Here is a 26,916-nt window from a genome sequence, read left to right as displayed (position 1 = left end):
TCACGAGACGGCGGGTTACTTAACGAAATGGATTACTTTGAATACCTTTTTTTATCAGATATCAACAGATATGCAGAAGTAGATATGAGGAAAGGAAATAAAAACAAGCTTTATGCGAAGTGCCTTCATCTCGAAATGACAAACTTCTTGTGCATTAACAAATGTGTAGTTTAAAGATAAAAAAGTAAATCCCACATAAAATGCAGTATACATGCCTTGTGAAATAAGAAGTTAAGTATGCAAATTCAGTTAGCTTCATGTTAAGGATTCATTGTCTTATATTTAAAAAAAAAGACGAAGATAGGAAGGCTTAAAGACCAAGACTTTTCAATAAAACGAGAACACCGAACACCGTCACAATAAAAGGACATTTCAAAAGTCGCTATTATCACTATCAGAAACCTTCCACTTGAAGAAAAGGAAGAAGTGGCCCTTAACAACTGAACAACGGTTTACGGACAAATAGAAATTCATTGGCCTATATGATAGGCAATGCAGAACACCCAAACATACAACGTTTGGAATAAATGTCAACAACACTGTAGGAGACGCCCATATGGAGGGTCATGACCCGTGGCACCAGTCTTAATGCCCCACTCACAGATAATAACAGGGAAATTATATATTGGATACGATGAGTGATCTATTCCGTAGAGTTACTGTAATAGTAAAGTTTGTTTTTTTATACACTTGAGTTATATTATTCTCTACTTTTGAGTGGATTTCACTCTCTACTCAGCTGCAGAGTTCTCACTGAGTTGAGCTGTTTACTTATCAAGTAACCGAAGGGAATAAAGCGGTTAACACTTCCGCCGATTATGAAAGTTTTAAGTAACAAAATTTGGGGGATTTTAAAGCTCATGGGGACAAGAAATCTAATGGAATAGTCCAGGTCATTTTTAATTCATTCTGATCTTCCGGTCTTGGGAAGTTGAAAACATTATAATGGAGAGAATATTAATCTTTTTAACCCCTTTTGGCAACAATTACCCAACAGATTATTACAAACTCCCTAATATGTAAATATTAGCTTGTTTTAAAGGTGGAAGATGTCTAGTCCCCAATGTATTAATCCACCAATAATCTAATAAAGATTCTTTTTTTATATAATTTGGAGCTTGATAAGCACCTTCAGTATCTATATTAGTAATAAAGCTATGTTATAATGCATATTTCTCACAGAAAAATGACAGATAATATGTTTAATCAATTGAGTTGTATTTATAGTAATATTTGCAATGAAGCCCAATGTAATAGTAATTCAAAACAAATGGGTTCGATATATATTTTCACGGCCGGTTCGAATTTTGAAAACAATAAGAAAATTCCATATAGAGAAATCACTGTAGCATTACTTTCCCTCATCTCCGAACCATGGAACATCGCTCATCTGCTGAAGTAGTGCGTGGTGTATTTTATTAAAACAACATTGTTTTACATGGATCTCAAAATACGGTATTCGTTGTTTGCAATACCAAATTCCTATAGACCTTTGCAACATTTTGAAATATATTAATGAATATGTAAATAAAAAAAAAAAACTCCAGCTCATTTTTGACGGCCATTTATACGAAAATCGAATTCTGCTGAACTGATTTCCGTGTTTCAGATGTAAATCGAATGGTATCCTATTTTGTTAATCTAAACTAGGTCGATTGATTAATTCCTGTATATTTACTTCGAAAAATAATGATTAATGTTTATCAGATCTAACTAGGAAACTGTTTCACTAGACGAGATCTAAAAAAAAACATTCATATTTAGGGCTGAGGTCATTAATATTGGTACCACCAAGGCAACAGGATGATGTTACTTATACAGATTTCAGAGGACGAAAAAAGAAGAAGAGTTGATGTGGCAAATAAAACCAGTTCCAAATTGAACGTTTTCTTTAGCTCTAAGGGCAAAGCAAAAATAGACTTGTAAATAAAAAAAGAAAAGAAAAAACGCGATACTAATCTAAATTGATGATAGCATCATCAGATCCCAGCAGGACATAGTACTAATATTCCTAAAATAATGGTGATACCTGAACATCCAAAATTCTACTAAACCTCTCTGTTATATATTTACATGAGAAATGAACAAACATCAGGTGAACAAGTTGGCGTTCAGACGTACAAAAGAGGGGCGGGAATAATCACGCGCTCTGAGAGTTCAGCTTTAAAATCAGAGTGTGATCTACGGTTCACCCCCAAGACCTAGCCATCACCTTATCCGTTCCTGTGGAGACAAGGCAGCGACTATGTTACATCTACTCATCATCTACTGCATGCGACTATTTTTTGACAGCTTTCTACACAAAGAGACCGTGTAACCGGTTTCGACTTGGAACCGACGGGACCCCCAAAAAAGGCTGAAAGTAAAAAAAAAAAAAAATAAAATAAAAAAAGTTTGAAATAAATTCATATTGACCGGAACTTGCTTCATTTCGTTTTTTCTTTTACTTTTTTTTTTTCGTGAGAGAAACATTTGATTCTGTTAGGCATGGATACACATCAAACACTCAAAAAACTGACCATTTGGAAAAACTGATTTGAGTGGCTTGAAATACGTTATTGATTCTTGAAAAGACGAAAAAAGTGAAAATGAAAATGAAAAGCATGACGAAAGTATTTACCCTAACTATACGAATATATTTATATACAGATGCATAATCCCACTGCCAGTTCAAGTGTATGTATAAATATCAGACTTGGCTTTAGTTTTTGCACTCTTTTCTCAGCCTCTTACCTTCAGTATTGGGAAATGATTGAGGAGACTATATCATGTTATGCCATACAGTCTAAAAGTAGAGTTATGAACAGCCATGAATAGGTACAGTATAGGATAGTAAGGTCACATAGGGCTAATTACGAGTCTGGTTCCTTTCGAAGGATGTTTGAGAACTTATCCGGAAAGAAGTTTATCAAAGAAACCGGGGATTTGTCTCCAGTTCTATCCATTTTCTTTGGAAAATAGTCCTCTGTTGGTGTATCAATAATACCACGATTTAAATGATACCAAATAAAGACGTGAAAAGAGGAGAGAAATATCCTAAAGATATCTATCGATCATGAAGAATCCGATCAGGTCAGATCTGGCCTGAATTTATAGTTTATTATGAGCTGAAAAAATATATTTATATTATTTTCAAATCTCCCCAATTTAGAATAAACCCGAAATCCATGTGAACTTTTGTCATTTTTCTTTGATATCAGGAGGAACTAGTTCATTGACACCAGAGAGACAGCCGAAGAGATTCCCTAGGCAATACACTGGACATGGACCAATATTCAGCAGCAGTATTACAGCTTTATTCAAATCTTAAATACTTGGAAAAAGAGTGAAAATTCCAAAATACTGTGAGAGGTATCTGAAAATAACTATGACGATTTGCTAATCCTGCAGTGACACTCATCTACTTTAATGTTTTTTTTTCTCTGAAAGTGTGGAAATATATTTCATTTTGATAAGATAAAATAATAACTTTAGGGCTTTCTCTAATGTCCTAGAAAATAGAGGTCACTTTCGACAAAGACATCTAATTTATCTGGATGTATCACTAAGGATAACGCCGGAAGCCTTTGTCGTATTGATCACGGAAGGAAGTGAGATAAAATGGTTGCTGTTAATTATTTTAGATTGCGTGAACGTATAAGAAAAGGAAACAACTACTTCTCCTTCTCTTTGTGCTGTAATTTCTTCACCGTTTCCGATTTCAAATAATTATGATTATTGGTTTCTGACACAAATTTTTTTCCTTATCGATTTATGTATATAGTTTTTGGCGGTGAAAGTCTCGAAGAGAATGTTCTTGGAATGAAGTGAAGGAAAGGGGGTTGAGGCGATGGGGGGTTGGGGTATCAAGAATTGAAGAGGCCTTTCAAAAAGACATTTTACAGTAGAAGAAGGAAGGTGGAATACGGATGTTAGTCATCCATTTTAAACGAGAACTTTCGAGTATACGACGACGTCTTGCTCGCATCCATCTTGTACAACGAATGGTATGATAATCATAATTTCTCTTTATATTATGTCAGTATACAAGAACTGTCACGTGATAAACCTCTGACTAAAATATCAACAACGTAAAACATAACACATTTATATCAACAACAACATCTGAAAAAGGACGCTTGGCGTAGGACTACGATGATGATGATGGAAATGATGACGAGTGACGATGAAGATGATGGGCATAGTGATAATGATCTTAAAACCGATGGTTGTTTATTTATAAGTAGAGCATTCCATCAATCTACCATTAGCTTAACTAATGCCCCGGAATAGACCCGTTAGGTGTAACAAATATTAAATCATTTTAGGCTTTCTTTTTTCTAATGGCGCGTAAAAGCTTAAAAGCCTCCGAAGGACTACTGTATACACACTCGCCATCGGTAACTTAACGAAGATATCCATCTTAGTGAGGAACTACCGGAGCGCCTTCGAGAATGAACGACAATTAGCAGCGTATCGTGACTTATCTATTTAAAAACGCCATTAAAATCTAAGAAAATGATCAAGTTTTAGCCACCACGAAAATAAAAATAAAAATTAAAAAAAAAGTGGAAATAGCATACTAAGGAACGCAGTCTCTGCCGTCGCTACTTGATGAAAATCATCTTATCCTTAGAGCGCTGATAAGGAATTTATTGGCAGCATGTCAGAGAGGAAAACCCTTTACGAAGAGGAGTGAAAGACAGAGCGATACTTTACAATGTCGCTAAATCATACGAGGATAATATTGCTGATTGAAGGCCACAGAAACTTGGCAAGTTTCTCTTTCGAAACGAAGAGAAGGGTTATCATTATCTTTGCTCTGGAATCCCAGGTGACAGGATCAGTACCAAATAGAAATCTTGGTGTCCTTCGTTTGGATGTGAAAGAACAGTAGGGGAAAATAAAGAGAAGTACAATTATGTCACATCTTATTCGGCACAAGAGCTACCAAACAAAAACCTTTATAACCTCAATTTAGAAATATGAAAAACTCGTGGAGAGGAGACGTTAATGACGTTGTCTCATTTGGTATTACGGAAATCCTAATTTCCCTGGTTTTAAAACAAGTGGTAAACATGAAATACTTATATCAACAAAGGCAGTTAATTGTAACTATGATATAGATTCATAGAATTACAAGGAATTCCCGTTGGAACTATAGTCCATTTCTTTTAGCGATGCATATTTGCACCGACTCGGGGCGGTGCCCTTTTAGCTCGGAAAAGTTTCCTGGTCGCTGGTTGGTTAGAATTATCTTTTTCAACCAATCAGCGATCCGGAAACTTTTCCGAGCTAAAAGGGCACCGCTGCGAGTCGGTGCAAATATGCATCGCTAAAAGAAATGGACTATAGCATACATTTACATCTCATAACAATGACGATGCAGAAAAATTGTTTAGAAATAATATCAGGCGTATTAGGTGTATTTGAAGAAGGTCTCCCATAAGGCAAGTGCAGATGGGCTAACAAGTTGAACAGTTAATTTTATTCCTGAATAGAGATCAAGGCAGGTTGAAATTGGACATACTAAATGTGGCAAGAGCTATCAGTACAACCCCCTTGGAATTTTGGAAATTAAAAAGAATTTTAAGAATTCCTTCTGGTTTGTATAGTATAAAAAGAGGCAGAAAGTAACCTGTCTTTGTTTATTCTAGCTCTATACAATTTATAATATAATTATTCTAATTCAAGACCTTGGGCTGAAAGTTTTGCGATATGCTCACAAAACCTTTTGTGGGAGGAAATATTATTATTATATCCCCGGACAGCAGTCATTCATTACTTTCTGAATTAAAATTCTCAGTTACAGATTACATTTAGCAATCGGTGTTTAACATATATTCTAGGTAGCTTATTTTTTCCTAAGAGAAAAGGCTTAACAATTTCGAATATCTTTGTTACAGTATATGTATTTGAGAATATCCGATTAGAAGTGTCATGCAATTGAAAACAAACTGGGTTTTTATCATTTTTGGCAATATTGTAGAACAATTAATATTTTCAACATTTTGTTTTCCACCGCAGTTAGACCGAGGTTGAATGTAGGATTTCGTATAGCAATAGTAATGGCTTTCATACAAAGAAAATCGTAATAGTATTTTTGAAATTAATTTGTAGGATATAAAGATTTTTGCTCCAGGAAGGTTAAGAAAGGTTGTATCGCTAGTAAAATTGGCAATTCGGTAATCTTATTTTAAATGGTGATAGTTTTATGATAAAATAAAGAACTTTCCTTTAATTTGAAATACCTATTGTAATATTGTTAATTTCTAGGACAATTTGATAACAATCATTCATAAACCGTAATATTTTATCATCTTTGAAACTTTAACCTCCTTTTGAACATCATAGTAAAGAGTAATATTGGAAATTAGGAGCCTTGCCTTAATAGTAGTGTAATGATACAAGTTTTACATTGCAACCTATGGTGAAGTTGTTCTTGTAGTCGAATAATTGTCTTAAATTATAGAAAAGATACGTATGCTGTCTATTTCCTTTAGACGAATCCATTATCCATTCTGAATTTTATACATGAATGCGAAATTAGTGTAATGTTTGGAATGCAAACAATAGTCTGCTAGTTTTCTTACAAAAGACATTCGGAAAGATGATTACAACGGTTTAGAGTGAACAGATATACGCGGAGAACTGAAAGCTTTATCTATGAAATCTTTATCTTATTTTTTTTTTTATTTGTAAGGAAAGAATTTTGGCGCTAAATCTACGTTTATGTGAATAAGTTTGATTTTTGGAGTGACTGAAATATGAACTACAATATATTATTCTAAGAAAATGTACAACGCTGATAAAATGACAAAAACCGAAGATGACAATTACGCAGTTAGGTGGGGACTTCAACACGTCATTTACAAATCACCCTTATACATTCGTTACGAGAAAAAGCGTTTTATAGAGGTCAGTGTTAAAAATAAACATATTATTTAAACGACATAAACCTCGTTTTTTGTAAAAATTGTAGGACGAACGTAATTGAGTATGTGTTTGTCAGTGTGTCACTATTACTTTTAGTTTTTGGCACATAACTAGTTCATTTCCAGTTCCCTAAATTCCGAAGTGGGTTTCTCCTTAAGACTTGTTCTCATAAGTGGAAATATTCCTGAGGAGAATATAAACCTTCCTCATCAATAACCTACTTGGAAATAGTGTACAAACAAAGCAGTGAATGTATGAGTGTCTGGATCAAGTGTAGAGACACCATGTCCACATGCTGTGCCTGTAGAACACAGCTTGAACGTTCTTCTTATATTTTAGTAGGAGCGACTTGAACGTTTTTTTTTTTTTTTTTTAAATACGAGTGAGAGAGATACTTCCCTTCTTCAGTGAAGGGTCGCACTGTAATGGGAGGAGAATGCTTACTGTATTATCATCCCGTAACGAGATCTTTGCCAGAAGAGCGGTAGGTGGGATCTGCCTTATATATGGAGGTATCGTATAGTTAACAAATCATTGCATAGCTTTAAAACTTTCTTTAAATACAACAATATCCAAGTTTAGCACACCAAGTATGGAGTAGGAGGTAGTCTTACGCAATCATGGTATGCAGCATGAAAAAATGACTTGTGCAATCTAATTGAAATTTCGTAGAGCCTTCAGGAAACGTTTCTAAGTAGACACGAGGAGTAATATTTTGGCGCACACGCTTGTGTACATATATATAATAATATTGAGTTAATTTATCCATTTACATAATATTGTACTGATGAATTAATAGAATTTATAAATACGTGTATAAACTTTGGTGTTTGTATAATAACCTTAAGTGAAATAAGAAGCTGTATATATACATTGTATGCATATACATATATATATATATACATATGTATGTACATATGTATGTAAAATGACACAACTGTTATCAGACCCTGCACATTCTAATATTTCCTAACACTATGAAAGTGCTTCAAAAGTAGCTGTGGGATATGGAGTATGAAAAAATATATATAGGACAAAAGTAATATATATTCACCATGATTAAGCCCAAATCTTTTTTGAGTCCTTATCTCTGCTTCTCAGGTATTTCGTATAAATTAGGTAGATAATTAAGAATTAAATTTTAAGTTGGCTTATGCTTTGGGAAGAATTGGCTTATTTCAGCAAACCAAAAAAAGAAATCTCTACGTCGAAATATGTTTAACCTAGGTGTGATGCTAAAGATTATCTTTTGTTTTGATTATTTGTATATATTTTTCTATTTACCTACTTGAAAGGGAGTATATTGGAACTGAAACTACCTTCTTGTTACTCATCATTGTACCCAAATACCCAGCCTTTTGTTGATTTTCAAAGGAAATGCACCGCCTCGTTTTTTTTCTTTCTTAAATACTAAATTTTAGAAATTATTTCTTTGTTAAATATCAGAAACATTCCTCGTATGTTATTTTTACTAATTAGTTTCTGAAAAGAACCAAAGCGTTTCACACGTTAATATAGCTTGAAAAAATTTTCAGGTTTTTGTTGAAATCCGTAAGACAGATCTTGCGTAAAATTGGGAGGCACTTTGACATTGCAATTGCCATTATTACTTCATTCACACGTTGGCCTTGAAAATATGAATGCAATCAGGTGGATTTTATATAATCTATTCCAGTATTTTTCCAATCATTTGATTTTTTTCTTTTAAAGTAATGAAAAAAATTCTTATAGAAATATTGTAGCTTTTTTTTTGTCTTCATTCTTTGAAGTTTTTTAAACCGACAATAAAAATCTTCAATGTCATGGAATTATGATCGAAATCAAAATACAAAATTTTAAATTCGGATTTTGTATGTGTGTGTGCATTGCTGCAGTCAAGCTTTGCCATTTTAGTTTTTATTTTCATTCTTTAAAAGGTAGTTGGTTCATGTTATATTATAATGAAGAGCTTTGGGGAAGACGTCTTCAAAAAAATTCAAATGAAAAATTTGACCCCTCGTAACGTTATTTTACCAATATATAGTATTTTTTTTTCATTGTAACCCAATACGCTATTTTATATATTATGAGTAAACAAAATCACAATAACCCCTCTTAAACGTATTGATGAATCCTCTCCACCCAAAAATAGTAATTATTATGAATTTGTAATCAACGTTCGATTCAAATTACTTCGTATCAGATATCATATAGATATATTGTTTATGCATATAAATGATGAAAAAAAAAGCATCTGGGGTAAAGAGTCCTGTTAATCATGCGGGCTATATTTCAAGTGTGAGATCGTGACGTAAACATATACATTTGATAGTCCAAAATGTGCTGAATATTCTTAACACTAAGCTTGAAGAATAAAAAATTCACAACAGTATTAACATCACATCAGAAAAATTCAGTTATTTTTTTTTTTAATCCATCAGTGCCTGGAAGCCGTACACAAAGGACAAGTACTTATGTACACACACGAATAGTCTGCTTCGCACTCAGCGATGCACGTAAATGCACATGTAATGTGCATTGCAACAAATCACCAAAAAACAGAAAAGAGATGAGCTTGAACGCACTCTCCCTCTCTCTCTCTCTTTTTTTTCTCTCTCTCTCGCGCGCGCATACTTATCAATAATAATCATAACTATATTCAATGATAATAGTAGGATCTGGCACTCTGTCTTCCATTATGCATATTACATGTTTTCAAATACAAAGATATCAAAGGGAATCTCTTCCTTGAAAAACGATAAGAATCTCTTGGAAAATGAATGTAAACAAATGGTAACAAAATGAATCTATTCATATATATACATATATACACATATATACATGCGTATATATTTAGTACGTATATATGTTTATATATTAGTGTTCTTATCTCTTTAGAGTCATGAAGGCAAATAAGATAGCAAGATATTATTTCACCTTAGAAAATCCATACATTTTCTTTCTCGATGAAGATTTATTTTGAATTGAAGAATGTATTTATATACATACGTATACATGCATATATATACATGTACTCATGCATACATTCATATGTATGTAGGCATGCATACATGCCTATACATATACAGTATATACAGTATACATATTTTTTGTATGTATTATGTATGTAAGAATATACGAATGGATGCATGTAGGGTAGCAAATTGCGTTGATATATCTATGGCAAGACGAAAATGAGGTAATTCGTGGGTCGACAAAATTACTTCTAATAAAAAATATTTGGATTTGGTTCATCCTTATTCTTAATCATAAATAATTCAATATCTTTTTGTCGGTAAACTTCACTATCTATAAACAAGATAAAGAAATCATGGTAAACAACAGTGATGAGCAGGTTTCATGTTTGTTACGCAGTAGTTCAAAATGTGCATGATACATAAAGATGAGGAAATGATTGGAAGCTGTATAAAATACTTCTAATTCAACTGTTCTGTCAATACCTTTGATCAAATAAAATTGGGGAAATCATCTGGAAATGACAGACTTCGCGCAGTTCTTATATAACCAATTGATGAAGGTGATATATGTATATGTATATATATATATTTATGTATTTATATACTTTTTATAATTCCACTACACAATTCTTATTAATGACTAACACATGGACTAAGGCCAAAAAAGTTCTCCCACTTGAATATTTTCTCATTAGAGCTCAGCCGAGGGCAATGGCATTAGGTCTTTTTTGTTTTCATTATTCATGATATTTGTTTATTTTCTCTCGTTTCTCCCGGCATAACATATGTTTTTCGCACGAATTATTATTCTCTCTCGCGCTTTCATTTTCGTTACTAAGAAATTGTCTCTTAATTATGCGGATTAAAGTGAGGATATTCTCAACACCCCCTGATTGGAGGATGGGGACGAGACGCCTAAACTTGGCGCCGGAAAGTCACTGTCGCCATTCGGCGATGGAGTGGGCAAATTGATAATGGCCGTGGTCACTGTCGTGGTCGAGTTGGGCTTACTGACAGCCACGACACTGGGCTGCGCGGCCCCTAGACCCGCGCCTCCGGAGGAGGAGCAGGAGGTGGTGTTAGCCGCCGTCGTCGTGTTGGCGTTGGAGGTGGCTAAGAAGGTGGGATGCGGCGGCGATCCCGACTGCTGTTGGTTCGTCTGCTGCTGCTGCTGCTGCTGCAGAGAGGCGCCCCAACCGCTGGTACTCTTGTCCTTGGTCATGTTGAGGAAGGTCTTGTCTCGGACGTGGATCTCGTTCAGTTCCTCGTCATATCGGCCGCGTTCTGAGCCGGTGCCGTCGGCGCCGCCTTTACACTGGAAAACACACAGAGAATGTCCGTTAGTTTGTGACGTGAACGATCCGTTACACAGAAAGATAAAGAAAATTAAAGGCATTCCGACATCAAAAATTAAAGAGAAAATATTCAGTAGTGAAATGAAATGGAATTTTGATCATTTGACATTTTTTTTTTTTTTTTTTTTTGACAATTAAAAAATCAAAAGAGTCATTTTTTGTTAGGAACACCTTTACTTGTCTTATGCACTGCAATTAAAATCAATTTTATTTAAAGACATACAATGCGTACATTACTTTACTTTTCATAATAAAATAAATGGTGTTGAATAAAAGAGACATCTTTTCATTAAATTAAAAAATCATGAATATTATATCTAAAAAAAAAAAGAACAAGACCATGCACAAGCAATAATATAATAATCGGGTGAAGAATGTCAAAGCCTCCTGCTTGTATAGTTGGAAATGCTTTGTTGCCAGATGAATAATAAGTACCATATAGCTTTGGCATGCTTCGTCGAAAAATGCAATAACTTCTATGAATACCTCTAAAATCTTGAAACGAAAATGCTTGAAAGAGGGGTTGAGAAAGATAGCGAAAAAATATTAAAAATAAAAATCAAAAAAGGTATTCAAAATACACATGATATTCCTCAAGATGTGACTGAAGCAAGTGTGTCTTTTATCTACATTTTAAGAGAAATTATATCCAGCCTCGGTAAAGAAGGGAAAAAAAAGAACACTACCATTATCTCAGAATGCGAGCTTTTTTTTTCGTGCCTCATATCACAGTGTAAAAGACTATGTAATAGTAGGAACGAGGCGGCTAAAGCCTATTATGTAAAAATAATTAGGGAAAAATAAGAGTATTAGAAGTTGAAGAACGAGACGACTACTAAAATGTATTGATATTTATAAAGAAAACATAAAACTGAGCAAACCAAATATATATTGAAAGCCCTTTATAGGTATTCTAAGTAAAAATAAGTAAATATATAATTACATGAATTTATATATATATATATATATGTATGTATATATATATATATATATATATATATATATATATATATATATATATATATATATATATATATATATATATATATATATATATATATATATATATATATATATATATATATATGTATGTATATGTATATATATATATATATATATATATATATATATATATATATATATATATATATATATATATATATATATATATATATATTTAAACAAACATGAACGTATACAGAAAAGAGAAAAAATTAACCCGAAAATGTTAGTAGAAATCGTAAGCTCAAATGTTTTTCAAGAACTGGAAAAAATAGATGTACAAGAGCTAAGTACAAGACTAGAAAATAAAAGCTATTTTTCGAAAGAGGGAATAAATATGTAGATCACTTACGTGAGTTTTTGTTTCTGAAAGCAACTATTAAGTTGACAGAAGATATATATATATATATATATATATATATATATATATATATATATATATATATATATGTATATATATATATATGTATATATATGTATATATAAGTACATGTATATATATATATATATATATATATATATATATATATATATATATATATATATATACATATATATATATATATATATATATATATATATATATATATATATATATATATATATATATATATATATATATATATATTTCAACCTTCCGTCAGTGCTGGGATGAATTTCTTAAAAAACATTGTGCTAACAAAGTTCTATCTTTAAATGTCCTAATTATATAATAATACCTAAATCATCATCTTGACGTGTATTACAGCCCATTTTTAGAAGGTCCGTTCTGGAGAAAAAAAAAAGGGAAAAATTTTCGTTTTTCTGGTTAATAGGAATCAACACGCTATTTAATAAATTTAAATAAACCGTTTATCTCTTTAGATATACGCATAGATTTTAGATATTTCTTTCTGTAAAATCTTATTTATGGTACTTTTTATTTAATGAGTGTTATCATTATCGAAGGTTATCACTTATCATGCGAAATAGTGGAAGTGATGATATATGGATAAAGATGAAATAGTCGTCTTCAGACTATTGCTGACAGCTGGGAATATTTTTCGTCTCTGTACTCCACGTTTCTTGCTTTAACATTAACTTTAAAAGATCTATTTACAGCTCTTTATTTCTCCAGTTAATGGATGTAAATATATTCCTGATATGGACATTTTCGACTGAATGTTTACTTGGTTTGACGCTATTCTTTATATAAAAGTTTATATTTAGAAAAAGACAAAGTTCAAGAATAGAGTATAAACTTTCAAGAATGTAGTAAGCTGTTATATATGTATGAAAGCATAATTGGAAACACTTTTAATTTTACTTTTCATAAATGAATGATAGATATTCTTTGCAATGAAATAGATATCTCGTACCTTTTTAAGCAATCTAATATCCGTATTTAGATAATATTAAGGTTACATAAAAAGTGGTACCATAGACTCCACGAACTTAATGGGTTTATTAAACTTTTTTTCAATGGGATAAAATGCTCATAATTAATAGATACACCTCTGATAGGGTAATTATGTGTACGCTAATTAATTATTGTATTCCTATACTCGATATATTTTAAATAGCTCCAGACAAGTGTTGCATACAAAATTGTATTGATTCTATATGTATCATTGGCTCTCTCTCTCTCTCTCTCTCTCTCTCTCTCTCTCTCTCTCTCTCTCTCTCTCTCTCTCTCTCTCTCTCTCTCTCTCTCTCTCTTTTAACAACCATTTCACTTAAGTCATAAATATAATTGGAACCTTAGCTCCAAAAGAAATTTGCAGTCTAACAAGTATCACAGTGATACTAATGCCTACTTATATGACACCACCATTTGATTATAGTCACTTTTATGCAATCTGATAGACAAGTAACCTTTTAGATTTTGTTAATTTTCCCTTTATGACTTCTGTGAATAAGTTGATAGAGGCCCATTTCCTCGCACGAGAGGTTTTCGATTTAATTCCGACGTAAGGTTAAAAGTAACTTCAATAATTTTTCGTTTTCAGCTGTTTATTTAAAGTTAGTTTTGATTTAAATCTCACTGATTTATCGTAATTAATTCCATCTTATCTCTCAATTTCAAGATTGATAAAATAATATGCATATAATTCTATATTGAACTACGCTTGACGAAAGATTTCTTGATTTCAACATTGAATTCAAGAATTATTACAAGATAGAAGGTAACGATTTATTTTCTTCATATTCCTTGTTGTCTTATCAAACGCAATATGGACAAGAACGCAATCACAAACTCGTCTTGTCAACTTAGACTAAAAAGAAGCGCTCGGAGTCTTGAGATTTAACAGTTAAAATGACATGCATTTTACGAAGATTAGTTTTGACAAATGATATTCAAGGATTCTGTTAGGGTGATTTTATAGTTATTATTCGATAAATTTCTCTTTGACGATCTCAACAAGTGTAGGATATAGCTTCACGAATGCCTCATCTATCATTTTAACTCTTTAAGGGGTCATATAATTATATTATGCATTTATACACACACATACTGTAATAAATGTGCCTTTGTATGTTTCATAATGTAAGCGCATGTGTCGTTATGTTTAAAATAGTATATGTACCTACATACATTCATAAAAGCAAAGCTACATTGTATAAATGAATGTTCGTAAAGTTTTATGTGTATAATATGGGATTGATAGATTTTTTTTTTCTTTTTTTTTTAGGGGAAGAATCTCAATGAAGTATAACTTCTTCCCTCGCCTATTTTATATTATCTTTATGTTGATACAAGCCGAATAAAATGCATGATCATTTATGTACAAAACACCTGCAGTGGGTCTTCATATTGTTGAGAGAAAAAAAATCCTTATACCTGAAAACAATTAAACCTTGAAATTGATAAAAAAAAAAAGATGATTTTCGGAATGCGATTGTCATAAATATTAAACCGATGGCGTGCATTAACAAACCAACCTCTTACCTGATCGCAAGAATTATATATCTCTGGTTGACTTGACACCACTCTTCTGTGGATTCATTAGACATTATAGAATAACAAAATTCAAAAGTGATAACTAAGTGAGGTGTGTCTGGTGAAAATACCTTTTTATTACAAAAACAGAATGAGAAAAAAAAAAGACTCAAAATATATACACTATTTTATCTACTGAAAAAACCGAACGTGATAGAAAATGAAATAAAATAAAATCCAGGTTCGATATATCTCATCAGGAAAATCATACATGTAATGTGAGATAATAATGAAAATGATTTAAGTAAAAATAACGAGGAATCAAAGTAAGTCTAGGATATATATATCAAAATACAATACATACTCTACAAGATTCAAAACTAAGTCTCATGACGTTTAGCATCTGTACTACGAACAACTATACTTTACTACTCTAAGCATTTTAAAAGGAAAAAGTGAGAGAGAGAGAGAGAGAGAGAGAGAGAGAGAGAGAGAGAGAGAGAGAGAGAGAGAGAGAGAGAGAGAGATGTTATGCATACACACATGTATATATGTATATATTTGTTTAAATGTATACATTCGATTAACATTATATATATATATATATATATATATATATATATATATATATATATATATATATATATATATGTATGTTCAGTATGTTATGTAAATGTATACATTCGAGTAACTTTATATATATATATATATATATATATATATATATATATATATATATATATATATATATATATATATATATATCAGGGCACTGATGAAAGTTACATATGCATAGGATATAGGCAGAAAACAAGAGAGAGAGAGAGAGAGAGAGAGAGAGAGAGAGAGAGAGAGAGAGAGAGAGAGAGAGAGAGAGAGAGCACTAAGTGTCGATTATTAAAAGCGCATTCACAGGACATGCAGCAACTAGCCAGGAAAAAAAGAGAAAAGATGGATAGAGAAATAGAAAGGGAAAGAGATAGACAGAGACAGAAAGATAAGATTAGAACTGCTTGAAGGACACTTGATTATTACCATCATTTTTCGACGCCTTGTGAGGGTCTTTATGGGGACTGGACCAATTTAGGGTCTACAGCCTACAATAGAGATGAGATACAGTTGAAAAAAGTAGTGTGAGAGATCTTAAAAGTGAAAAAAAAAATCAAAAAGACACTTTTATATCAGCGTGTCGATTTGGATCTAACTAAAAGAGGATGGAAAATGAACTGGAGGAGAAGATGACATCATTCGTGTGGTCCTGCCACACTTGTTCAAAAACCAGGTATCTTTCTATTGAAGGAAAGCTGCCTTGAAAGCTTCCGCCAGTTCATTCTCTTCTTCCACTTCTTCTGTACTTTCACTAGAAACTGTGAACAGCCTGAGTAAAGATTTTGTGGGGTGATTGGGGGCTTTGGGGCTCACCATGGGGGAACATATAAGTGGCTAAGGGAATGTAGGAGCATAGAAGCTTAACCGAGTGAGTGATTCTGCACTTTCTGAATTAATCTGATTTCTATGAACATAGAGAAACTTAAGGTTAAAAGCAATTATTTTCAGGAAGCTTCTATGCTCCACGTTAACAGCTATCTAGTATGCCTTAAGGGGTAATCAAATCAAACTGTTAAAAAAGACAGCGACAGCAGCAGGAGGAGGAGAAGGAGAGGCAGATGATTAAAAGATTCACTTTTTATCTTCTATCGTTTTTTTTTTTAAATGAATCAATAGCTCTTTCATTAATTAGAATTAGATCCAGTGTTCAATGGACACGATATTAACTGGCTGTTAGAGGTGTCTCGGTATATTTACAAATACGCGGATATAAACTATTTACCTTTATTATGTAAACATTCTCGTACGAAATCATACTATTTCTTTTAGCGCTCTTTCATTCATCCTTTACCAACCAATTCATCATCACTTGCCATTATACAGTTAGCTTTATCACATTTCTTTAGCCAACCTAGATTAAAAAAATTTTATAAGGTTATACTTAATATAGAAGTGAAAAATATCACTATATAAATATTTGAATGTAATTGCGCTCTGCATCCAATACGCGAGACTTCTTCAAACCAGATATATATATATATATATATATATATATATATATATATATATATATATATATATATATATATATATATATATATGTATGTATGTATATGTATTATACATATACATATATACACACATATATATATGTATATATATACATACATATATATATATATATATATATATATATATATATATATATATATATATATATATATTTATGTATAATGAATGAATTAATGCGTGCTAACATAGAAGCCTTTATTTGTATCTACATAAGTTGATTAATATTATTGTATATAAAAACCTGTATATATATATATATATATATATATATATATATATATATATATATATATATATATATATATATATATATATGTATATATATATATACATATATATATATATATATATATATATATATATATATATATATATATATATATATATATATATATATATATATATATATATAAAGAATTACGTCGTTCTAGTCGAAAGTTTTAAATGGGGGAAGTTTTTCCATCTCTATCAAAACTCAAATATGGGATGTATGCCGATGTGGACGTACGTTCGAGATGACTCCCTCTAAATGTGACTTGAAGCTATTCTCCCAACACTTCCCATCAGATTGAAATGACTTCCATTTTTGAATACTCAAAATATGAACAATACATCTTTATTACAAAATTTCATCATTATACAAAATAGATATTGAAATGAAACTCTGACTTGTTCTCAAGATAGACAATCTCGTTAACTGTACTTTCTTTTGGTTTATTTGTGTGCCATGCGTAAGCTGGATCGAACTTGGCCCCCACAAACACATTCACATCAAACAGGTTGACAGATCAAGTGCCGCTAATATCTCCGTTGTAGTCCCCCAGACTTTATCCTGACGCATTGAAACACATAGTCTTTTCGTTGATGCTAGGATGATCGCACATTAAACTCCTAATGACGTGTTGGTCCTCTTCTCCGGTGATAACATATGCCAATGTAGGAAAGAGACAGTTTTCGCGTCCTTTGGTGTCCTTAACTGAAAGCAGTTCCTGAAATTATTCTTTTTTTCGGATAGATCTGAATTTTTAAATTTCCTGCGTTTACCAGAGTTGTTGCAGTTTTCTTGGATTACGAAAGACGTACGCTTTCTTCAGAAATTTGTTTTTTTCCCTTGTTTCTTAAATGTTTAAGGTACGTATTTGCCAACAGAAACTATTTCACTTCCTTTATTTCTTTTTTGAACATCACTGCAATCAACTTAACTGCGTTCGGCGGTTGAGTAATTTCTAACGAGGTTCATTTGACTGAGGAGTCATTTCAAGTTAGCATGGAGTCGTCTGAAACTAGTTTCAAATGACCGGGAAGGGGGGGGGGTTGTCTTTTGAAACGGGGTGTCATTTGAACAGGTTACACCGGTGGTGTCTTGCATTCGTTATTTGTGCTACGCTTTTATCTTTAAATCCAAATCTGTTCAACTAATATATACAAATATTCGTAGATATATTCGATTTGATATTTAATGATACAACCCCCTGGCTTGTTAATTATTGTCACTAAGTTTATCATGGAAATTTTGAGACGGGATCTCATCATCCTATTCATTAACAGCATCGCTCTTTAGGTCTTTGTTTTTCTGAAAGTGAGATAAATGAACATTCCCTAAGAACTATTCAGTTTTTTTGCCAGCGAATGAGACACGTAGTGTACATATTAAACGCTATGGTAAATATAAATGTATTCCATACGAAACTGATTAAAAGATTTCATGAAATCACCCTTTGCAGTTAAACTCATAAAAGATAAATAGACGATGAAGTAAGGTGGAACAGTTTTGTTCGAAGCAGAACCCAACATATTAAATATTTTTATTTTTAGATCCGAATCTTATTTTTTTTTTTCTTTTATAAGTTTGAAGAACTTATAGAGGTGGAATAGAACGCTATTTTTGAAGAGTTGGAGTGTGGGATCACAGGTTTGGATAAAAAAAAAAATCTTATGGGCCACAAGTGAAGCGAAGCATATAAATTAGATTCGAAAGCGATTTCATGTTTTGTTTCGTATTACTGTGTTCCTTTTGAGAAATAACCTTTAAATGTACAAAGGAGGTCTATTTTTCCATAAAAAAAAAGTGATTGAAGTTTTCAATTTATGTGACAGTAACCCCAAGACACTGTGATTTAGCAAAAAAATTGATACCCTGATATATCGTCAGAACTGCATTGTTTTGTGACGATTTTTCTTAAAACGAATTACTGTCGCGTAAGAAAAGAACTGAATTTCTGGGGTTTTGAAGACAAGACTCCCTGTCAGCACTTGGTACAAACTATCTAACAAAAAGAAAGTCGTTTTTTAGAGAGATTTGTTCGACAATGTAGGTTATTGATTACTTCATTCGAAAATATACACATGCAGCTATTTTCTCAGAAGCGTCGTTATCATCGAATTGAAAAAATGAAGAAGTATTATTTGAAAAGAAAAATAGGAAAAATTAATTACCTTACGACAACAAACCTTCCTAAAAATAATCATGTTGTTGCGATATCTGATAACGAAAACCCTATCAGTTACTTATGAATTACAAGTGTATACATTTTCCAAGCTACAATACTGTATAATGTGACTTCTCCAATCTCCAGTATTAAATAATGAGACTTTTCCAATCTACAATGCTGTAAAATGAAACTTTTCCAATCTATAATGCTGTATAATGAGACTTTTAACTGGATATAAGGAGACTTTTAATTAGACATAAGTTTTCTCTTCGGTTCATTTCTTTCCATTGTTTACCACCGTACATGTTTATTATTGTTCCCAAAACTTTGTACGTAAGTATATAAAAGGGGAAAAACTGAACTGCGTAGTATTACTTTTACCAGTATAGCGTTATGGACTGTGCTGTTATTTCCATCCTGAGGCCTTTCAATTTATAGCTTTTATAGGTACAGATAACTAGTCTTTTTTCATGGTGGTATTGGAGGGAGTCCCAGTTATAGTTTTATAGGGGTATTTCAATCAATTGTGATCATATGAGAAAGTCGACATATCTTAAAGGTTATTACTGGATTGATGCATTTTCTTCCGATTAAAGCGTTTTGTGGTCTGTATAAATTATAGGATGATGGCTTTAAAATTTCCATCTCTCTCTCTCTCTCTCTCTCTCTCTCTCTCTCTCTCTCTCTCTCTCTCTCTCTCTCTCTCTCTCTCTCTCACATATACACTCACGACATTAAGCAAACAAAACATTGAAAGCAAATGAAACTTCTCCAATGTGAGAAAATTTGAGATGAAATCTTATTCTCTATTCAAGAGCAATAGTTTACCTTTTATTGTTGACTTAACGTAGCTTCCCAAATGTCATTAAAGCACTAAGGAGGCGAGTAAAAGGGGAACAATTCAAAGCAAAAAATGCAGTCTGTATATGAAAACATAGGAGAGGAAACACACAAAAGAGGCCGTCGTATGGTTAAAAAAAGAAGAGTACAAATCCAGTAAAACAATAACTTTTATGGCAGCGTTTCTGAATAGGCGAACGTAAATGGAGAGCCGGCACAAAGGCAGGCACGTCACGTTCTAGCTACCTTTTACGGAGAACGTTTTTTTTTTAACTAGGATTTTTATGGTATTCCTATTCAATTGTTTGTCTGTGTTAAAAAAGAGAGAAAAATCATTAACAAATATCTTGAAAGTGTAGGAAGAATAGGAGATACAATCTTCGATTGAAAATGTCTTCAAATTACTTTTATACAAATTAGAAGTCAGTGATCGTGTAACCCAATATTAAATATGTGTTTTATGAAAAGAAAAAAAGCTTGGTATAGGAATGGTAGTACGCATCAACCAATTGTTTATTCCCGAGCAAAAAAGAAGCAATTTGCTTGGGCAAAACTTTAAAAGGACAGAGTGCCAAACCACAGTCCACATACGAATTGAAATTTGAAGAGTGAGAAAGGAAAAAAAAATCTATATAGTGTAATGCATTATGCGATATATGGACAATTATGTGTGTGTGTATATATATATATATATATATATATATATATATATATATATATATATACATATATATGTATATATATACATATATATACATATATGTATACACACACACACACACACACACACACACACATATATATATATATATATATATATATATATATATATATATATATATATATATATATATATATGTATATATTTATATCTCCTTTACTCGCCTTTTTCCCTTCTCGAGCTAATTGAAGTGTCCCAACAATAAGGTGGAATCTTCAAGCTCTCGCCCAGTTATTGAAAATGAGATTTCTAACCCATTATTTCATTTCTTTTAGCCTCACTGAATTTGATTTTCATTTAATTCATAGTAAACTACTGACCTGTAAAGACCGGATCGCAACACTGAGATTATAAATGCGACTCTTATCCACAGCTCTTTCTTTGTCTCTGCCTACACACACACACACACACACACACACACACACATATATAAATATATATATATATATATATATATATATATATATATATATATATACACACACATATATATATTATATATGTGTGTACTGTAGGTATGAATTATTTCAAGATCAAGTCGTTACCCTTAATATCACCGCAATATTTATCCTTTGAATGCGGAATTATAGATGAACTTATATACAGGAAAACGAACATAGCATTAATTGTTTCATAAATCTAATAGGACGTCTAACTCCTACAAAACGCATTAAGCCATTCACGTAATTCCTCCTCGAAATGTTCCCCTCTTAGTCCAATTCGTCCATCTCATCACGTACCCAACCCTTTCGACGCCTTCCTCTGCTCTTAGTTTTTAAAATCTCTGAATTGTACACCCTTTTACAAACCTAGTTTCGTTTATTCTTTCCACTTGAGCGAACCACCTTAGAATGATCTTGCTATTACAACATTTCTCAAACAGCCAATACTACAGTTCAACCCATTTATTTTGCATACAGCACACCACACGGACACTCTCATATATATATATATATATATATATATATATATATATATATATATATATATATATATATATATATATATATATATATATATATTCTTTATGTTTTGATTTTAGATAAAAAAAATCGTACGGCCATTAAATGCTGCAGAAGAAATAAAAAAAAAATGGGGTTATATTTCGTAGAAGTTATCTAATACCAAACTCGAAACGATTTGTTTATAGTAAACGTGTTAAGAAGCTTTCAATATCACTTATTACTGTATTGTATGTATATTATTAATTTTGAATATCAAAATATGATTCAAATTTATTAACATATCGGATATATTAATTTGGCTGTTAATAACGATAAAGGCCAGTGACTCCTGCAAGATACTGTTAGGCTGAGCTAGACATCAATTCAGTCGTTGGTAATTCTGGAGGCCTGCAAGTCTGGAAACAACTTTAATATTCACCAAGTTTAAAGGAACATTTAAACTCGGATCTGGGATGCATGTACTTGGCAACAGTAGGCACTGCATTAGATCCTCGCAGTTTGTCTTTGAAAGCGAAATTATTTAATTTAATTGGGATTTAAATTACTTCGGTTTGCTTTCATGTTTATATCTTATGTCTCCTTACTTATGACTTCGTTAATTAACTTTAATCTACTGATATGTGGCTATTTTGTTTTCGGTAGTTTTGTTATCCTAATTCACTCTTTCTGTATTCTGTTGCCATATAATTTACCGCTCTTGATCGGGATTCGTCTGATATGCAAACCGCGTTCAATTTAGTTCGGTTCCTGATTTTTAGGTCCAGGATTAATAGATTAATATAGGATAAGATTTTATTTAGACGTGCGTCATAGGGAGTGTGTGTGTTTGTATGTAAAATGTTTACATCAGGTACCTTCTTTTGGTGCGGAGAAGCTAGTGTCAAAAATGGTAAACCCCACAGCTTCCCAGGAAGTATATTCGTATGCGATTGAGTGCCATTTTTATTTTCATCTCAGCTTACGTTGATAACCATCAACAGCTAGTTGGACAAGTCAGGTGGTAGGCCGACTAGCTATCCATTGGCTAGCAAACGGGAGCCTAGATCTTACCATTGGCACTGTGCCACCTAGTTGATTACACTATTTCAAGGTGAGCGTTGAGGTGTCTACGTTAACCCCCCACTACACACATTATTATGTATATATATATATATATATATATATATATATATATATATATATATATATATATATATATATATATACTCATTAGTGTCCGCAACACGTGAACAATGATGGCTAAATATTTAGATATGCACGAACACGCAGCATCCTCTCACCAGATTATGACTACTTCCTTTCTTCCCTATCTCAGAGCCGGGAAGAGCGGGGCGTAACTGGAAAGATATATATATATATATATATATATATATATATATATATATATATATAACATATATATATATATATATATATATATATATATATATATATATATATATATATATTTATATATATATATATATATATATATGTTTATATTTATTTATTTATATTCGTGATGTATGTGTGTATGTGTGTGTGAGGAATTGCAACGGAACAGTTCTGTGCTCTAAGCCAGTCGAGACTAGACAGTTCCCGAAGATGGCTGGCACTTCGAAGTAGATATTTTGCATACACAGTGCATTGGCTGCCCTGACCTCGCTCCCTTGGGGTTTTGGATGCGAAGATAAGCATTACGAAGAAAAATTGCGAATCGGGAATTATGGACGGAAGTCTGGGAGAGGCCAAACAAACGACTTCACTTCGGGGCGATAGCTCCACGAAGCAGTGAGGAAATAAAAGCTAAATTTGCATATCACTAAATTGAATGTTCCTAGATAGGCAAATTTCTAGGCAGAGGATTGCGAGGATTTTTGTGTGGAATAGGAAACTAGCAACTAGATAAATCATTGTCCCAAGAAAAATTAGAAATCTAGTTGTATTAGTAAGATTAGTTGGTACCAATGCCGGAAAGAGAAATTAAAATTTTTATATGTAATTTTCCTTTTTATAAGCCTATGATCATTGCGTGGGTATTAGATCTACTGTATATTTCTAAATTTAATAAATTGTGTGTGTGTGTGTGTTTATTTATTTTTTTTTTTTTTTTTCGTATATTCCGAAATTAAAAGGAAATCAGAAGCTGGTGTATTTTCAGCCCGTAAAAATTTGATTTGGTTTGTTGTCATACGTAATCAAATGTGTTGGCTGATATACCTGTGAAGCGTATATGCATTAGGATCTCAACTCAAAATAGTGTACAGTATATGTATATATATATACATATATATATATATATATATATATATATATATATATATATATATATATATATATATATATATATATATATATATATATATATACTGGGATTCTCCCTTTATTTATAACTTGTGTAACTTTGAATATATGTATTTATATATATATATATATATATATATATATATATATATATATATATATATATATATATATATATATATATATATATGTATATATATAATTTGAGTAATTTATGTGTATTTGTTTACAGAAATGTATATAAATATGAGAGTATCTGTGTGCGTTCGTTTGTATTACTAATACACTATATTCTAGGTACTTGCCACACTAAAAGCGTAAAACGTCTATGAAAGAAACGGCAGAAGAGTAATTATTACCGTATTGGATGCAGTTGTTATCTGACTTAATTTTCCAGTGTCCATCTTTTAATCTTTTTCATATGGCAGTCTTTACCCGGTGGTCGAAGTCTTTTATGATGTAGATACTTTTGGCATTGCAGTAAAATTTCTCTTTATCTGCTATTTTAAAATTTAAATCCATTAAAGGAAACTTATTGACTAGGAGAATGCCTTGAATACTATTTAATTTGCTAATAAAATGTCCCGATGTAAATTCAGTAATGTGGGTATTATCATACTGCTGTCATACAGTAGCCCATATATACAGTGACCATGTAAACAAGTCCAATCATCTCCCAGCATCTTTTATCTTAACTCTTCTCATGGATAAGGAAACTGAAGTCATGTCGATAATTGAGAGCATTCATAGTATCTAAAAGCTTGCTACGATGATATACTTACGTATACATTGAATGATAAGGTCCACTTGTACTAGACGAGCAGCTTTGCTGCAGACTTCCCCAATTTCTGAGGATTTTTCTAGGGCTATATGCCAACGGTTCAAATGTCACCTTAATACCTGTTTCATCACACAGACAACAACAAGCACTCTCAGCGTTACCTTTAGAAAAATTGGGAACTTCTTCGCTAACAAGGACCCGTGCGATATTTTTTTTTTTTTTTTTGGGGGGGGGGAGGCGTCCATTTGTTTTAAACTTCAATTTTACCGATTTGAATGGATCTGATACCGGTTCTAAGAAAATGCTTTGAATTCTCAAAAGCATTTTAAAATGATCATTGGTTTTTGCTTAATTGGAATTGAAGCAAAGATGCATTGTGGAAAACCCGGTGTCATGCAAGTCGCTATTTCTGAACGCAGTACATAGCGCTTCTTACTGGTTGAGTTTAAGCACGAATAGCTGATGAAACAGTATTAGTATGAAGGGGAAAATATTAATATCTCTCTCCCAGTAAAGTACTGACAGGTGCGGCAGCTTTCTGAAATATCTAGAATCAAACAATTTATCAGGACATTACACAATTCAAGACTAACTAATTCAAAATTTATGTTATTAGAGATAGTCAGTAATAGAAATAAAAGATGAAATCATGATAGAAAATGGTACATAGACCCTTAGGCATGATAGTGATGAGATTAAGAGAGTTAGAATATCTTCTTAAAAACCATTTACCTTCCATTTTGGAATCCACGGGAGATTGGCGTCTTCTATTTACACCAGCCCCAAAATTAAAGTAGATGACAGAAGAACACAAGAGGGAGAAAAAGTCTATTCATCTAAGGACAACAGAAAGACTACTATGTTTTTCTTCATAGCACCACTTACATAGACAGGCCATAACAGAAATCTGTATCGGTACAACAGATAATGTTAGTAACAGACACTATTGCTGTTTATCAGCGAGGGACAAGTATTAAAGACAAAAGATTACCACTGGCATGCAAATACAAACACGCACACACAAGCACACACACACACCACTTCTAAACATGATTTTTTATATATGGTTTGGAGTTTTTTTTTTTTTATTGAAATTTCTGTTTATACCATCACCAGAGTCACAGGTCTGACTCTGATAGGACCTGATTTTCTTTTTAATGAATGGCAGTGACTCGAAAAAAAAGGCTTCTAGGAATGACATATCAGTTAGATATTTAATTTACACGAGAAAACACAACAAAGATCTCTCAGCTTACCATCCAAAATCAAGGAAACTGCAAAAGAGAAAATTGAAAAAAGATTTTAAGAAAAAGTTAGCGGGGGGAAAGAATCAAAAGCATTTTTGGATTTTTTTTTGTTTACTCAGCAAATCATAAGCTCATATATATAAAAAATTATGATTATTTATGGGGTAATTTTCTTTATTCAATGGAGTGCCATATTGACATCATTTTCAATAACCCTGGTCAACATCATTCGGTGCCGTGATGATTAGAAATAATAATATTTGAAAAAGTAATTATTATTAGGTTTAAAACGGCAGTTATTATGACTGTTAACAATTAGATCTATGCCAATGGGTATACGCAAACTCACGCTAGTATGTACATAGTGACACAATCAC

At 32.1% G+C, this 26,916-nt stretch overlaps 1 protein-coding gene across 1 annotated transcript in view; it reads right to left on the bottom strand.

The window, feature by feature from the left end:
* Nucleotides 1-5,315: 5,315 nt before the first annotated feature.
* Shal (Potassium voltage-gated channel protein Shal) overlaps nucleotides 5,316-26,916 on the bottom strand; it is a 334,303-nt gene continuing 312,702 nt past the window's right edge. The window contains 1 exon segment of the mRNA XM_068362045.1: nucleotides 5,316-11,187. Coding sequence (XP_068218146.1) covers nucleotides 10,735-11,187 — 453 coding nt within the window. The 3' untranslated portion in view covers nucleotides 5,316-10,734.

The sequence above is a fragment of the Palaemon carinicauda genome, chromosome 38 (assembly GCF_036898095.1).
Source record: "Palaemon carinicauda isolate YSFRI2023 chromosome 38, ASM3689809v2, whole genome shotgun sequence".
In the NCBI taxonomy this organism is placed as follows: domain Eukaryota; kingdom Metazoa; phylum Arthropoda; class Malacostraca; order Decapoda; family Palaemonidae; genus Palaemon; species Palaemon carinicauda.
Note: the sequence above shows the minus strand (reverse complement) of the source record. Positions and strands in the feature narration are given on the sequence as shown.